General features: G+C 38.6%; 1 protein-coding gene across 2 annotated transcripts; it reads left to right on the top strand.

Moving 5' to 3' along the window:
• The first annotated feature begins 7,565 nt into the window (after positions 1 to 7,565).
• Positions 7,566 to 15,094, top strand: kcnj16a (potassium inwardly rectifying channel subfamily J member 16a). 2 transcript variants are annotated; one of them, XM_063892507.1, is made up of 2 exons: positions 7,566 to 7,663; positions 11,244 to 15,094. In XM_063892507.1, the coding sequence occupies exon 2, from the start codon at positions 11,254 to 11,256 to the stop codon at positions 12,541 to 12,543; it is 1,290 nt and encodes a 429-aa protein (XP_063748577.1). In that variant the 5' UTR covers positions 7,566 to 7,663; positions 11,244 to 11,253; the 3' UTR covers positions 12,544 to 15,094. The 2 variants fall into 2 exon arrangements, with proteins under 2 accessions (XP_063748577.1, XP_063748578.1); XM_063892508.1 differs by having other exon boundaries at positions 7,573 to 7,613.
• The last annotated feature ends 229 nt before the right edge of the window (positions 15,095 to 15,323 follow it).

Consider the following 15,323-nt stretch of genomic DNA (forward strand, 5'->3'; position numbering starts at 1 on the left):
TACACAACTAAACTGGCTGACAGATTAATTTCCTGGATGAGGTATCTCTAACAGATCAGTGTGCTTTGCTCAGAGTAATTTAAAAACAAATGACTACAAAAATGTATTCATTCAGTGAGTGTGGCTGGATGGAACTTTGTCCCTGCATGGGTCAATCATTTTTCAAGTGGTGTTTAATGTACAATCTATCTTTTTAAAAGCAATACAAAACACTCACAACCACAATGGACTTCAAGTAGGAGTAGAGCTTCATTTCGATTAACTTTTTTTGCCTCATTTCCTGTTTTCAGAGTTTTTCAGTTAAACACTCCACAAAGGTAAGTGATTGTCTCACACATTATTGTACAACTACGCATTTCAAAATATTAAGAAAAACAATCGTGGTGAACTTTTAGTCCTCTCTTGGTTCAGATTGTGAAGAGGCTTCAGGTCTCATTAAGCTAAACAAAGTAGGTGTTGTGACAGTAAACTCTGGCTGTGCTTAAGACTATTTTTATCCCAGAACACTAAAGCAAAATGAAGCCAATACTTTTTGGATGGAGATTGTGGATGAACTTGAGGCTAGATAGGCAAAATGTAGTCAAATAATTGAGTTTTGACCTCATGCTAATATCTGAAATCTTGCCATGCAGATTGCTGTCAATCTGAATAGAAACTTTGTAGTTGGTGTTCAAACCGACGCATGTGGACCGCAAAAAACACTTCAAGTCAATGATATTTTTAGTCCAGCTGGAAGGAGAAAGTTTAAACAAAATATATTTCCAAGATATTCTAAGAAGTTGAATCATTTTGTCCAGAACAGTCAATGACAGGAAGTCTGATTGGACGTTAGATAACTATTTGTGTTTCATGAACCTAAAAATAACTGACATAATTGTGCAAGACAGGGAGCCTATATGCTACCAGATCAGAAAATAATCAGCAGTGAAGACATAATACGATGTAATGGTAGCTCCTTCCAAACGTAGCCCTCTTTGACGATATACTACAAGCTGGGTAATCACAGGCCTGGTTTTATAGAGGTACCTAAGAGGCTGTTTACACTGCCTGTATAATAGCCAGTAAACAGCATAAACAGTCAAAGGAAATTGTTATTGTGTCGGTAATTTTCAGACACCTTGATTTTATAGATCCCAGCTCAAGCACTTCACCATAAACGGGGTTTATGAACCATTTCATCTGTGATTAAATCCAAATAGGTTAATGGAGATTTTAATCTTTTACGAGCATGTTTTATCAAGTTAATGTGTTGGCTGCAACATTTAGTTTGAATTGCATACATTTGATGTTTATAATACATTTAATTTCATTAAGCTTACATTCTACCAGAAGCAACTTACAGTAAGTGCAATAAACCATAAAGTTACAAACTTAGAAATACCAGAAGGAGTTTCTATTCGACAAACTCCCCCCCCTTCCGCCTGAAACGCATCCATAAGACTCCTTTGTTTACTTCTGTAACATAATGACATTATTACGTAACACTTACGCTTCTATTAGATAGCGCTTCAACACATTGTACGTCACAGGCTAAGGGCTGGGACATCTCTAAGCGGTTGACCAATCACAATAGAGCCGGCCAGCTAACCAATCAGAGCAGACTGGGCTCTGGTTTCAGACAGTGAAAAGAGGGCAGTATGAAAAAAATAAAGATATGTCAAAAATGTCACAGAAGAGACACAAAATAGAAAATGGGAAAACTGAACTAATGAATGAGCATAATAGGATCAAGGTACTGGGGAAACAGGTGACTTAGCCAAGAAATAATTGTTTGCGGTGATGGGAGACCTTTGTTTTATGAGGGTCATTGAAGCAATATTACACTCCCCCTCCAGCCCTGTGGTTGTTTAGATGTTTTATTTCTTCTTTAGTCTGAGGAAGCAATATTGAAAATAAGACAATTACAGACACACAAAAGTGCTGCAAACCAACAATTGAAGATGGAAAATTGAAACTTCGCCAAATGGCCCGCTGTGTTCGAGAGACAGTCTTAAGTAGCTGTTTCCCCTTGGTGGTGTTCAGCTAGATTAGCATCACATCACAGCATCATGAGCTGTGACATAAGAATGCGTACAAGATCTATTGGCTAGTCCAACACATTGCACTTTATAGGCTCAGGGGAGGTACATCTCTAAGTGGTTGACCAATCACAACCGAGCCAGCTAGCTAACTAATAAGAGCTGACGGGGCTCTGGTTTCAGACAGAGGGCGTTATGTGCTGCAGGCAGTATGAAAAAAATAAAGACCTTTTTGAACATTAAATGTCACAGAAGAGGCCCAAATATAAACCTGAAAAGGCATAATAAAACCCCTTTAACATATATTATGCTTCATGCGATGAATGCGTTTCCTATAAAATGTTGATTAATTAGGCAGCCCTAGGAGAATACTCAATGAATAATAAAAAAAAAAAAAGAATAGTTGCTTTGCTCCAAGCAATACAACAAATGCAGAAGTGGAAGATCTCCTCTTATCCTTTGAAATATTTTCCATATATTTTTTTCTAGGTAAATGTGTGTTTGTCTGTGCTCTCCATTATCCAATAAAGGCATAAAATATCTCCTCCCATATGCTTCTTTCCCAGCTCCTTCACAATTGTTGCCGTTGCTTCCCATCGTTGCACAAAGAGGGGAGTGTGTGTTCTGTTTAATAAACATGAAAGGCAGGGCGGTGTAGACCAGGTGAAACCAGAGGCGAGTGTACAGTACAGTGTTCTCCGCTCTGTACAGAGTCATTATCAGGCAGCTGAACTGCATTGAACCGCATCCCAGCAGCTGTTAAACAGCCGACGAGCATCCTACTGCAGCGCTGTTTGTTTGCTTGTTCTGCCTTTTAGGAGAAGATACACTCTGAATCATTTCATGTCGACTACACAAACCTCCCATTGCAGGAATACACACTACATGCATGCAATCTCTTGCACACATACACACACGCTGCACAGATGGCCAAGACATAGACACACGCAATCACAGACATGCTCTCACACACACAGGAAAAAAAGGAGGGATGGTGACCCAACCGGATTTACCACAAGGGCTTCCTGAGTGGACACCAAGAGGTCGAGCAGGGCAGTGGGCCCTGGCAAATTGGTCTTAAAGTAAAAATGAGAAAGCGTCCTACAGATAGCAACACAACTCTAATTCCTTAGAATGCCACATTTAAAAAGAGCTATGATTGATTAAATGTGGATACTAAGAGTGAGAATAGGTCTGTTTTTCTAAGGTAGCTAATGTTAGTTCTCTAATGTACGAAATGTACAGTACACACATTTGGGTATTTATAATGCTGTTTATGAAAAGGTCTGTATTGATCTACCAATTTGGATGGATATTAGTGAGCCAAAATTCTGAAACTGTGAGCGTACAAGTACCAGATGTACTGGGTACTTGTTCTGTTGACAAATTCATATTTTACTGTAAACTCACTATTAATGCATCCAGATGACGCAACCAATATATAATAAACCAATAATATAAAACCAGTATTTTGAAATTCAAAATCTGTGTTGAAATTGGTTGGAGGAGAGCTTTAGCTTTTTAGCATTGAGTGGAGATTTTCTGCTACACTAAAACGAAATTATTAGCTAACGTTAAGAGAGGGATGCTCCATTAAGTTCCACTAAGACGCATTAAAGCTGTATTTAATAAAAACGGTAAATTACAACAAAGTGCATTGGAGTTATGATTAGTTTTAACCGTTGTAGCTTATTGAGTATTAAAATGTATGAGCATATTGTCTGTTATTATATGGCTTAGTGGAATACTCAATTCTGATTGGTCAATTCGGACATTTCAGAGGTTAATAATACAGTAGTACAGACCGCTGTTAAGCACTATAATGATTGTTGCTAAGGAAGATCAAGAGAGCGTAAGGAAAAGAGGTTAAAAGAGGAAGCACTGGACGTGAGAAAAATCAATGGAAGCAGACAGACAGGAAGTACACAGGAACATGGTATGGGCTCTGTAGGGTTTAATGACTTGTTAGTGGAAAAGAAACAGACTTGGACAGTCACAGAAAACGTCAATCAGAGCTCCCTTCATTTTAAATTAAGGTGTTGTTTTCGGAGTTCCAGCCGTTGGTGCGCGGTGGAATCAAGTTTTATTTTCTTATCGGAAGCAATACGATCATTTTCAACCTATGTGGACGTGCATAAGCGGATAATGTGCAGCAAGGCGGTCATTATTGGAAAAAGAACACCTGGTGATCACAGAGCCAGACGCAAAGCAGATCTGGGATCTTGATCATCGCTGTACATATTCCCTTACGTATTGATCACAATTCAATGAATTCAAGTATAATTGTATTGTCGAAAAATGGTGGATTTTCTTTGAGCCTCTTTCTGGTGAAACTGGGTTCATAGATCTTTGTTTTGATTGTTCTTGTGCAAAATTCAATCACATGTTGATTGAATTTTTCCCTCAAGACAGCATTACTTCACCATAGTTACTTAAAATACATTTTAACTGGTCGCTACCCCAGTTCACCTTTTTCGGTGATGCAACTGATCCTGAGTAATCTTTTTTTTTGTGTTTGCATTTCACACCCTGCAATATTTCTGGCCTCTTTAATTCTGTGCCTTGGCATAGAGTTGAAAGAACTCTGACTGTGCAAAATAATGTTCTCGTGTATTTTTGTGGATCATTTTTATTGGGAACAAATTATTTATTTTTCCTGGAAATGAGGTGATTTGTTACAGGTCCACTTTTTGCTGAGACCCCCGTTAACCCTCCAACTTTGCACAAACTGAACACTTTGCACTCACACAAACACAAAGAGACACATTTGTTCACTTTCAAAAAATGTAGTCAAGTTCATAAACATAAAAACTGGCTTTCTTTCACAGACATGCTCTAAGACACCCAGAGGAATTTACTGCAAGGACCCCACACTGTGCTCCAACTTGAAAAATAAAAGTATTGAGTCATTTCTTTTGCCCTGCACTCTTAGTCTGCAGATTTAAGAAGGTGTCAAATAGCTTGTTTTCCTACTGCAGGAGCCAGAGATTATACATTTAGTTACTGACCAATCATCAAACTCTCAAAAAGGCCTTGTGGTTAAAGCTGATTTTTAGATTAACTTGTACTGTGACTAAAGAACATTTTGTTTGTGGTCGATGCTCAGTCCAAAATTTGGTCCAGTGAGATCTCTACAACAATTGCCTTGATGCAGGCATTACTGATAGATTAAACCATAATGACTCTGGTTGTTGCATGCAAATGAATGTTGTTTCTACATATTTACATTTTGTCCAACACTTTAATTTCGGACAGGAAACATCTCAGAATTCCGGTTAGCTAACATGCTCAGAGGATAAATTGTAATAACTTAGCATAGACTAAAAACTCAAACCACCTCTTTGCATACAGCCTCACAGAGCTGCTAGCTTGGACTCGTAAACTTGTTAGACAATCATAACTGCAATATAGGACTAAAATGATGCCAATGGAGTGCTGCAAGGATAACATGGTTTTGTATGCCAACACTGGAAGTCAGCATTGCACTGGTTGTAATCTTAACAGAACCACCTTTATTAAGACGTTGAAAAGCTTAAACATGTTATGAGTGGGGTGGCAATTGAGATATCTTATCTGTTAAAAACCCTAGAGCTTTTATTAACCAAAAACCTATTGACTTTGAGACGAGGGAACCAAAAGTGCAAAAATGCGAAGTAATTTCCGGGTCTTTTGACTTATTCCTCCAAAACTTCATTGGCTTCTTTGCTTATTCGCAGTTACAGGGGTTTCACCTAAAAGCAGCAGTTTTTACACCAAACTGCATTTTTTTACCAAACAATGAATTATTATGAAGCAAAGCTTCATAATAATAATTACAATAAATGCGTAATTTTTACCCTACTCCACAAATGATCCATTCACCATTCTCTTATCTAAAGTATGTGCTTTCAAAGTGAGGCTGGCCATGATTGACAGGTGTCCTATACTGTAGTTAAAGGCACAGAACACCTTTACAAAACTCCTCAGTAGCTCTGTCATTTACACACTATTATTCCAATAAACATCAACACCACCACGATGGAAAAGTCATGTTGACCTGACAGCAGACTCCCATTTCCACTGCCCCAGATCTGTTTGTGGGTACATAAGAGAGACAGCCCATATTACCACAATACGTAACACCTGCAAGCCTTTTCTCTCCGCACCGAACACAGGCTGCCCGTCAATAGATTTCCTTGTTTGAAACTTGAGTTGGGCTTTTTTTTTTCTTAGGACAATGAAATAGAGTTTGGTTGCAAAGCAGTTATTAAGTGAGAGAGGTGTTTGAGTTTACCTCTCCAAGGAGTTTCAGGCTGGGAATAAGGGATTTTGGTCAAGGCCTTGTAAAAGAGGCACAAAAGAGGGAAAGAGCTCACCAATTTGTATTTGGTTGCTGTGAATAGCGGTGTTATGAAACCAAGCTGGAAAGGGGAGATCAAATTCATATAAACCAACAAATTCATTAACAATGCGGTAATGTGAACTACGGTGTCATGCACAGGTGAAGCGCAGGAATCTGTTATCGTCACAGACACTTAGCTAAAAAAGGAAGTGTCACCAATAATCACTGGGTTGATCCAGGTATATTTTAATGGATCTGTATCTGTTGAAATAAAGCAAATACGTATTTTCAACTTTTTCACTTTATTGTGTTTGTATGGCAACTAAGAACATTTACTCAAGTACTTAACCAAGGTAGGATTTGAGGGACATATTTTCACATGATGCTTTTTTATCATTTTACTCCTCTTAATGAATTTAGCTACTTTGGCACTGTTTAACTAATCAACTAAAACATTATGATATATTATTATTACCAGCACTTTAAAATAGTTCAAATAGACCACAGATTTACCAAATGAAAGGTAAAGTGATGAATATTGTAATGCTTCAATAATTATAATATAATATTTAAAAATGTATGATTGCGAATTTGGCTACTCTGCATAAAGAGTACTTTTACGTGTGCATAATCCTGAATGCAGAACTTGTACTTCTAACTTACAGTATGTTTACACGGCAGTATTGCTAATTTTACTTTAGTAAAATAATCGAGGACTTTTTTCCATGCTTGGAAGATTAGCTGACATTCCCATTTTTGTATTCTTTGGGCATATGGATGTGATGGCAAAATTATATTTGAGTCTTTCCTAGTAACAAGTACAACCCATGTCCAACAATTCTATCTTAATAGTTTTTAGATCCTGCAGATTGACAAAAGCGGGGGCCAAGTTTAGAGCTAATATATTATTGTTGCAATATTTAGCTATATTCAAGTATTCGACTGGATATAGTACGACATCTTGCATAGTTTACTCCTTGCTTATTGCATAAACAAAATCTTCCTTTCACAATGTATTGAGTGCAAGCATGTAACAAAGCCCAATAAACACCTGCATGTATGCGTACTCACTAACAACACACACTCAGGCATATTCACATTACCCTGCACAGACACACATTGAGAAAAACAAACGCTCACCTGTCAGTATGGCACCATGTGATGCTGAAGGGAGGTGTTAATCTTTAGTTTTTGCAGTGACAAGGGGGGCTGGCTCATTCCAGCAGGTGACTGTCGTGCTACTGTACAGCCCCACGGAGAGCCTTTCCACTCAGGTACAGAAACTCCAGCCACTGGTTCACCATTTACTTTTTACATAAAAAAGGTAGGATTCCATCTGTGAAAACTATTGTTTCTGTGCAGAAATTGTCAGATTTTTTAATTCAATGTCAAATCTGGGGGTGTGAAATAATGATCTCATACATGAATTTATAAATTACAAAGCTACTTATTTCAGTTGTATGTGCATGTTCTGCAATGCTGGCTAATGAATAATAAACATTCTTGGCCACATCACCAAAGGTTTTTCCTTGAGCTGACAGAAATATTAAGCAAACAGTAATTCAAAAAGCTTTGGATAGCTGAACAATTGGTAATCTGAGCATTGGTATTAAGAGAGAAATCCAAAGCCTGAATGGTTAAAAAGCAAAACAAGATGTGGTCAAGGTGATAAGCAATGTTTGTGATCATGTTTCACATTGTTATCTGATCAAACTCAGTCATGCAAGAGAAAATGGTTAAATACCTTGGATACAACACAACCATTGGTGGAATTTACTGATGAATAATGCATATGAATATGTTTGATATTGTATCATATATATCAGATTAAAAAAAGAATAGGTTTGTTGAAGGAAGAAGGCAAGCTGCCAGTACTGGGTTGGTTTCATTAATATCAGACTATCTGTGTTTTAAGCAGCGGAAAGAGCAAGACTGGTAATCCTTAATGTCCTGTTTGACTTCAAGAAAAATCTAACAGTAGTAGTTGCCAAGTAGAATCAGAAACTGAATGCTGACATGAATCATATGTAGACCAACAAATGGCTCATTAAAATTCAGTAAGCCAAATATAGAAAGAAATGTGGACAGTAAACAAAGCAACATCTAATGTGCTTCTGGTTGGAAGTTCTTCCTCTTTAAAAGCAATGTTAGGCTATTTCTGACAATGCAAACTAAACAAAAAACATGCTTTTGTCCAATAGGAACTTTGAAGCTTGGATAAACCATTAACTTTCCGACACAAATCCTGACTCAATCATATAAAAAATGTCTCAGCACTCTGACCATTGTGTGGAGCTAAAACAATGTCCATTTTGACAGTTGTTGCTGGAAATCTTCCTGAAACAAAAGGTCCCAACAACAGTTCGTTGGACAAGCCAGTGAGTGTTTAATTGTTGAGATGGAAATGTTTTGCAGCATTGGGGTTTTGAAGGTCATTGTAGGTGGCAGAAAGCCTCGGGGCAGAGCTAAGACTAGCCACCCGTTTGCACAGTTCTGTTCCAGTGAACCACAGATGGGTGGCACAATGTCATTTGCAGTAACTGAGCATGTAATGGAGTTGTAAATGCCCCGAGCAGGAAAGGAAACAAGCCAATTGCCCAAGTTGTTTCCAGAGTTAATCCCTCTGTTGTCAGCAGTGGATGTCGGACCTTTGGCCTAACTTTAGAAAACAAAAGGACACTTTTGTGAAAAACCCTCAAAAGGTTTCAGACCTCAAAAGATTCATAGCTGTGTTCATACAAAATGCAGTGGACACTTTATGCCAAATGTCAGGATGTGTTTTGGTTGTAAGAGTTTGTTCTGTGTTTTGTACACAGAGTTGCTTGTTTCAGGTCATAAGCTCCACAAATGGGCAGAATGAATGTGGAGAAAACAGCTCAACCTAGTGGGTCAACACAACAGAGAAGTATCAGGGCTTATGTACAGTGGGTAAAACCCCAATACAGAGCAAACACAATATCCTATGTTAGTTATGCGTGTTAATTCTCATTGCTTAAAAAATAATAATTCTAAATCCCATCCAGATGCCATATTACAGCAGTATTAAGTCGACTGCGAGTGTTTAAGATTCCTCCTTTCTTGAACCATTTAAAAAACAGTTAGTGTTGATTAAAAGGTCTCTTCATGGCCCGCTACTCCAGATGCTATTATTGTCAAAATCACTACCACAACAGTTACATCACATTAAAAATGCAGGATGAATAGCTGATTAGTTGTGTGGTTTTAGGTTGAGTTTACTCTCCGACCACATGCAACAGGACGGGAGTATACTCATTTCCTGTTTTAATGCTTGAAGAGATTTTTTTTTTTTTATGTATTGTTACCGCCTACTTTGACTGCCTAAGCATTCATCTTCATTATGTGTTATTCCCGACTTAATAGTCCGGTAAGATACAATTATAGAATATACTGTGTGTGTGTGGGCTGTAGCTCACTCAATTAATTACAAAATAATAAATAAACACACCATTTGGCAATGTATTGTATTAAGTAAAAGATATCTAGTAACAGTTCAATGATCTTGAACAACACGTTTTATATTCCTCTATAAACGTTTTTTATAAAAAATTACAAAATAGGAGGGCTCGAACAAATAGCTGTTTCGGCGTGTATTTTCTCAATCCAAATTACTTTTTGTTTTATGACATATACAATCCTGAAAAAAAGACGCACATTATGAACCAAATTTCATGTGCATCAAATAGTTATAAACCCAATAATAATTATTTTCTTTGCACTTTTAAATGTTCAGGTCAAATGAAGGTTTAATTTCAGAGGTGATGACCGAAAAATTCAACAGTCACTCAGCGTCTCTTGGTTTTCCACTAAGATGCTACATTTTCTCCTTTAGCCCATATCAGAGTAGTTAGGAAGGGATTATGGGGAGCTAATTGGACGTTATTTCTATGACCTCATGGAGTGAGTTCCAGAGTCTGGCAGTGGGGATGTTCACTGTAGCCAGGAGAAAGTGGAGTCTGTGACCAGAGCCCAGTTCACTAAGTCAGATAGCGGTGATTCAAATCCCATTTGTTTTGGGCGTAGAGGATGCTCTCAGTGGTTTGGCTGTGATTGATCTTTTCTCTGCCCGTGATCGCACCGTGACACCATTTCATTTTCCACAATCATTTTTTCCCTTGCTATCTCCGACCAGTTCAGTCCTGTGGTGCTTCCTTCATTGGCCCTCTGACAGTTCTTTGACCACCACCCAGAAAAATAGGTCTTGGGCCATTGCTTGGGACAACATCAAACATTTGCATGGAAAAATGATTGTACGTTTGCAGAAAGTTTCTGGGACAAAAGACATCTTACTGTGCTACAGAAACAGACAGAATAGGCAAAAATATCTTCTGCAACTACACCATTTTGATGCATTTACGGATATACTATTACAGTACAGTCTTTGCCCAAAAGGAATTTTGTAAAGTTCATTAGCAGAGTTGCTTTAAAGACCGGAAAATTAAATCAGTGGCTTGTTAGCAGCAAAATGGTTTTGTCCTTTCTTTATGGTCTTGTTGTCAAAAAAGTGATGCTCAATATAAACTAGACAAAGAAAGAAGAGCAAGACGTTGGACACTTCCAGTGATAAACCAAGGTTTTTGATTCATGGAATACTCAGCTGTTTATTGTTTCCTCAAACAATAGCAGCTAGGGGATGAAAAGATGGGAAATGGGCATGAAGGGTAGATGCAAATGCCACTCCAAGTTGACGCAGAGGCTTATTTATAGCCATAACAACATCTGAAATTCCATGACACACATTCCTTAAGTTCTTTGTGGATAAATAAACCACGATGTGTAGGAATTACCTAAAGATTATTTAGCGTAAAGGCTACAAATAATGTGATATCTATCAGGTCAACTTGAACATTAAAGTTGCTAACACTTCTTTGCCATATTCCTTTCAGACTCTGGAAGATGCATAAACAATATACCTCAGTGAGCCCCACCAGTGACGTCATTGAGAAGACGGAGAATGGACCTCTCCCAAAGAAATACCGCTACATACGCAAAGAGGGCAGCTGTAACGTTGTTTTCCGCCATGTTCCCGAGGAGTGGCTGCTGTTTGTTACCGACATCTTCACAACCCTGGTGGAGATCAGATGGAGAGTGATGTTCCTGATCTTTGCCCTGTCTTACATCCTGTCTTGGCTTTTCTTTGGCATAATTTACTGGGTCATTGCTCTTGCTTACGGTGACACCAGAGAAATCACACCCGAACCCTGCGTGTACGGGGTGCACGACTTCACAGCCGCTTTCCTCTTCTCGCTTGAAACTCAAACAACCATTGGCTATGGTTCCAGAGGGATGTCCGAGAACTGCATGATTGCCATTATCATCGTAACTATACAAGATGTCATCAGTTGTTTCATCGACACGTTTGTCATCGGAATTGTTGTGGCAAAAATGGCCTCGGCCAGAAAGAGGGCTCAGACGGTAGGATTCAGCAACTGTGCCGTCATTAATCTTCGTGATGGTTACTTGTGTCTCTCCTGGAGAGTCGGAGACTTTCGAAGGCACCATCTGGTGGAGGGGACAGCTCGCGCCCAGATTGTCCGCTCCACGGTGCATGCCACAGGGAAAATGGATGTGAGCTACGAAGATCTGGTGATTCAGCAGAGGGAAATCATTCTGGTCACACCTACCACAGTCTTCCACAGGATAGAACCTGGCAGCCCTCTGTTCAGTATGAGTTTGATAGATCTTCGGAAAGCAGACTTTGAGCTTGTGGTGTCTTTTACCTACACGGACGACTCCTCAGGTATGCTACATCAGACCCGAACCTCATACACTCCACCTGAAATCCTCTGGGGTCAGCTCTTTCAGGAGATGATCAGGGTCAGCAGGAGGTACTACAGGGTGGACTACACCTTGTTCAATCACACTGCAAAGGTGCTGGTGCCTGAGGTCAGCGCTGAGGATTATGAACACAAAAAGCAGCTGCGACACTCTCCCCGACACTCTCCCCGACCTTCTCCAAGACATTCACCCAGATCTTCCCCCCGCCTTTCCCCAAGATCTTCTCCTCGCCCCTCTCCAAGGTTACAGCATCGGAATCATCATGAAAACCTTCTGAAACCCCCAACAGTAACTGTGGAACTTGTGAACGATAGTATCCCTGAAGCAACTGTTTCAACATCTCAAGCAGACAATAAACACCAAGATACGTTGCCTTTGCCAATTTATCTCAAAGATACAGAAATATAAAAGCGGAAACACTATCCTCACGGAGGCCTTTGAGCCGGGCACTCCTCTACACATTCTCCTGATTGTCTATTTCTTCACAAAAGTAACTGCTGAAGAGGAATATCTTGGGTACCAAATAATGTTAAGAATTCTGGCTCCTGTGTTTTTTGCCATATATATATTGTTTGTTTTAAAGTGATGCTCCAGCAAAAAATCTGTATCAAACTTGTAGGCTTGGAAGATGACACCGACAGATCCCCAGCTGTTTATTTATCACATTTGAATGGTATTATTGTGCCTCTTGATAAAAGACAGTAGAAAAACTACTGAAATAACCCTGAAGAAACACAACATTGTAAGCGAGTGGCGCTAGTGCTACTAACAAACTCTGCTTGCGTTGTATTTTTCAAAGAACGCACATTTGACAGTGACATTTCATAGTGAATATATGCAAAAACTCCTCAAGACCAAAGCCAAGTCCCCTTGTCTTGCTTGCCATCTTTTCTCATTTCAAAATAAAATTGAGTGCCTAATATAGCCAATACCGAGCGGTTACACGGAAGCGTATAACTGTCCATGTTTGCAGCTTAAGTTGTCCTTACAGAGACACTTTTATAAGCTGCAGTACTGTCGTTTGCCACTGGGGCAACTTGTCTGCAAAGCTGACTCACTATGCTATAACCACCAGCTCTGGTAATGCATTCACGATTTGGCCCATAAGAGCGCCCCACCTGATACTCTTGAATTGGTCAGGAGAACTTTAAAGGTCCCCTAATATACAAAATGCACTTTTTGCTGTCTTTTATACATACATGTGTCCCTGGTGTGTAAGGAGACTCACAAAGTATCAGAAAATACAACCCTCTCTCTTTTCCTCCTTACCCACATCTCTAAAAACGGGGGTACAAACGAGCTGATCCAGATGACCTCAAAAGTATTGACCGAAATGTGGGCTGGCTTTACATTTAACTCAAGGCAACGTCCCACCCACGTGACACGTCCCCCAAATACGGTCGCGAGCTGAATCCCCTCAAGCAGCTCTGTTTGTCTGTGTATTCAGCAGGATGTCTGCAGGAGGGACTTAAGAGTAGTTGTATATATAATACATATGATGTCACTGTTCCAGTGGTAAACAGAAAGTGTTTCAGAAATAATGCTTGATGTGGTTTGGAACATAATATGGCGTTTTAATCACAGCAGCATTTAGTATTCTGCCAGTAGAAAACTTTCTCCAGAGCACAGATCATGCATGACGCTCCAAAGGGGCGTGGCCAGCTTCAGCTCAGCTCAAATTTAAAGCGACAGTCACAGAATCAGCACTTCAGGAACAGGGCTGAAATAGAGGGGGATGAGGCATGCTACAATGGGTGATCTGTTTGGTATTTTGAGCAACAAAAATTGGATAAATCTGTATCCAAATATTATGAATATACTAAGCATTGACAAATAGACTAGAGTTATCTTCCAGAAGTGGAATTAAAGTTTAAACGTATATTATTTATACTCTTTGATAAAACTATATATTTTACAGAAAGTGACTTGTATTTAAACTGGCCAGGCTCAGCCACCTTTTAAGCCTACATGTTGTCAGTATTTAATAAACAAAAATATAGATACTGGAAGAAGCATCAACATGACAACATCAGAAAGAAAAAACTATAATAAAAAGAAGCCCCTTATTTGAAATCTTAAAAATGAATTTGTTTTGTTTTTTTTGTTCAGTTTGAGGTTATTGTGCAATTGAGGGCAAACAATGAAAGACATGTGGTTGAACATTATTTTTATACTTTTTATGGACCTTTTCGAGAGATTGTCTTATCAAGTGCAGTTTTCAAAAGAACAATTAACTTCAAATCTCAACTACGAATGATTTTTTTTTTTAGCACTAGTGAAGGCGCATGATAAATTAAGAAAATGTATTTAAAATGACAACTGGGCAATCTTCTGAGGAAGATAAGCTGAAAAGCCTGGGAACAGCTACTAAAAGGATATTGTGGGAAGATTGTTTTGTCTACAACTGTGTATTTTGTTATATTATAAGTGTAAAAAGAAATGACGTGAAAAGAAAGACATACATTTTAGGACATTACTTATTTCAAAAGAAGGCCTCTACATTTTAGCCTTCATGTTACACAACTTTGACTGACTGTCACAAGAGTTTAAGGTCCAGTCACTGTAAATAATCGTCATAGGGGTGACTACCGCAATATCCCTTATTATTAGTAAAATCGTCAGAGTTTGTATGGAAACATGTCAAATGTTAAGTTTTCTTTATGTGTGTGGTGGTGGAATCACATTTGTTCAGCAAATACCAGAACGTCTAGCAATTGAAAACCGTTTTTTCATACAAAAATATATTAACTTATTGTCTGGACAATATAAATATTATTTGATATCTTGATATGAGCCTGATTTTTGTCTTAGATGTTTGATATTGACAACAAATATTGTAAATCATTTACCGATTAAAGATATGTATTTGTAATTTTGTTCATATAGCATCATTAAGCAGATTTTATAAAACATGGCTTACAAGATGTTAATAATTTTAATAAAGTTATGTTTAAATGTCTGCGCGGCGTCTTTACTTCCTCTAATAATCATTTACTGTCTGAGATGGTTCATGTTTTTTGTCAAAGAACAAAAGCTGATCCTGAAGCTCACTTTGATGTCAACGAACAAGACAGACAAAGGTTACCAGACGCTGCTTCAAGACGTGCTGCTTTGATTTTAACTACCGTGTAATCCAGTTAAGAAAATGTGTTATTTTTATGATCCGAAATAGATCAAACCAAAGCTCA

Source organism: Eleginops maclovinus, chromosome 10 (assembly GCF_036324505.1).
Source record: "Eleginops maclovinus isolate JMC-PN-2008 ecotype Puerto Natales chromosome 10, JC_Emac_rtc_rv5, whole genome shotgun sequence".
Taxonomy (NCBI): domain Eukaryota; kingdom Metazoa; phylum Chordata; class Actinopteri; order Perciformes; family Eleginopidae; genus Eleginops; species Eleginops maclovinus.

What these genes read in the sequence shown, in the direction of transcription:
- kcnj16a (XM_063892507.1), top strand. Translation starts at nt 11,254, where the DNA reads ATGCATAAACAATATACCTCAGTGAGCCCCACCAGTGACGTCATTGAG.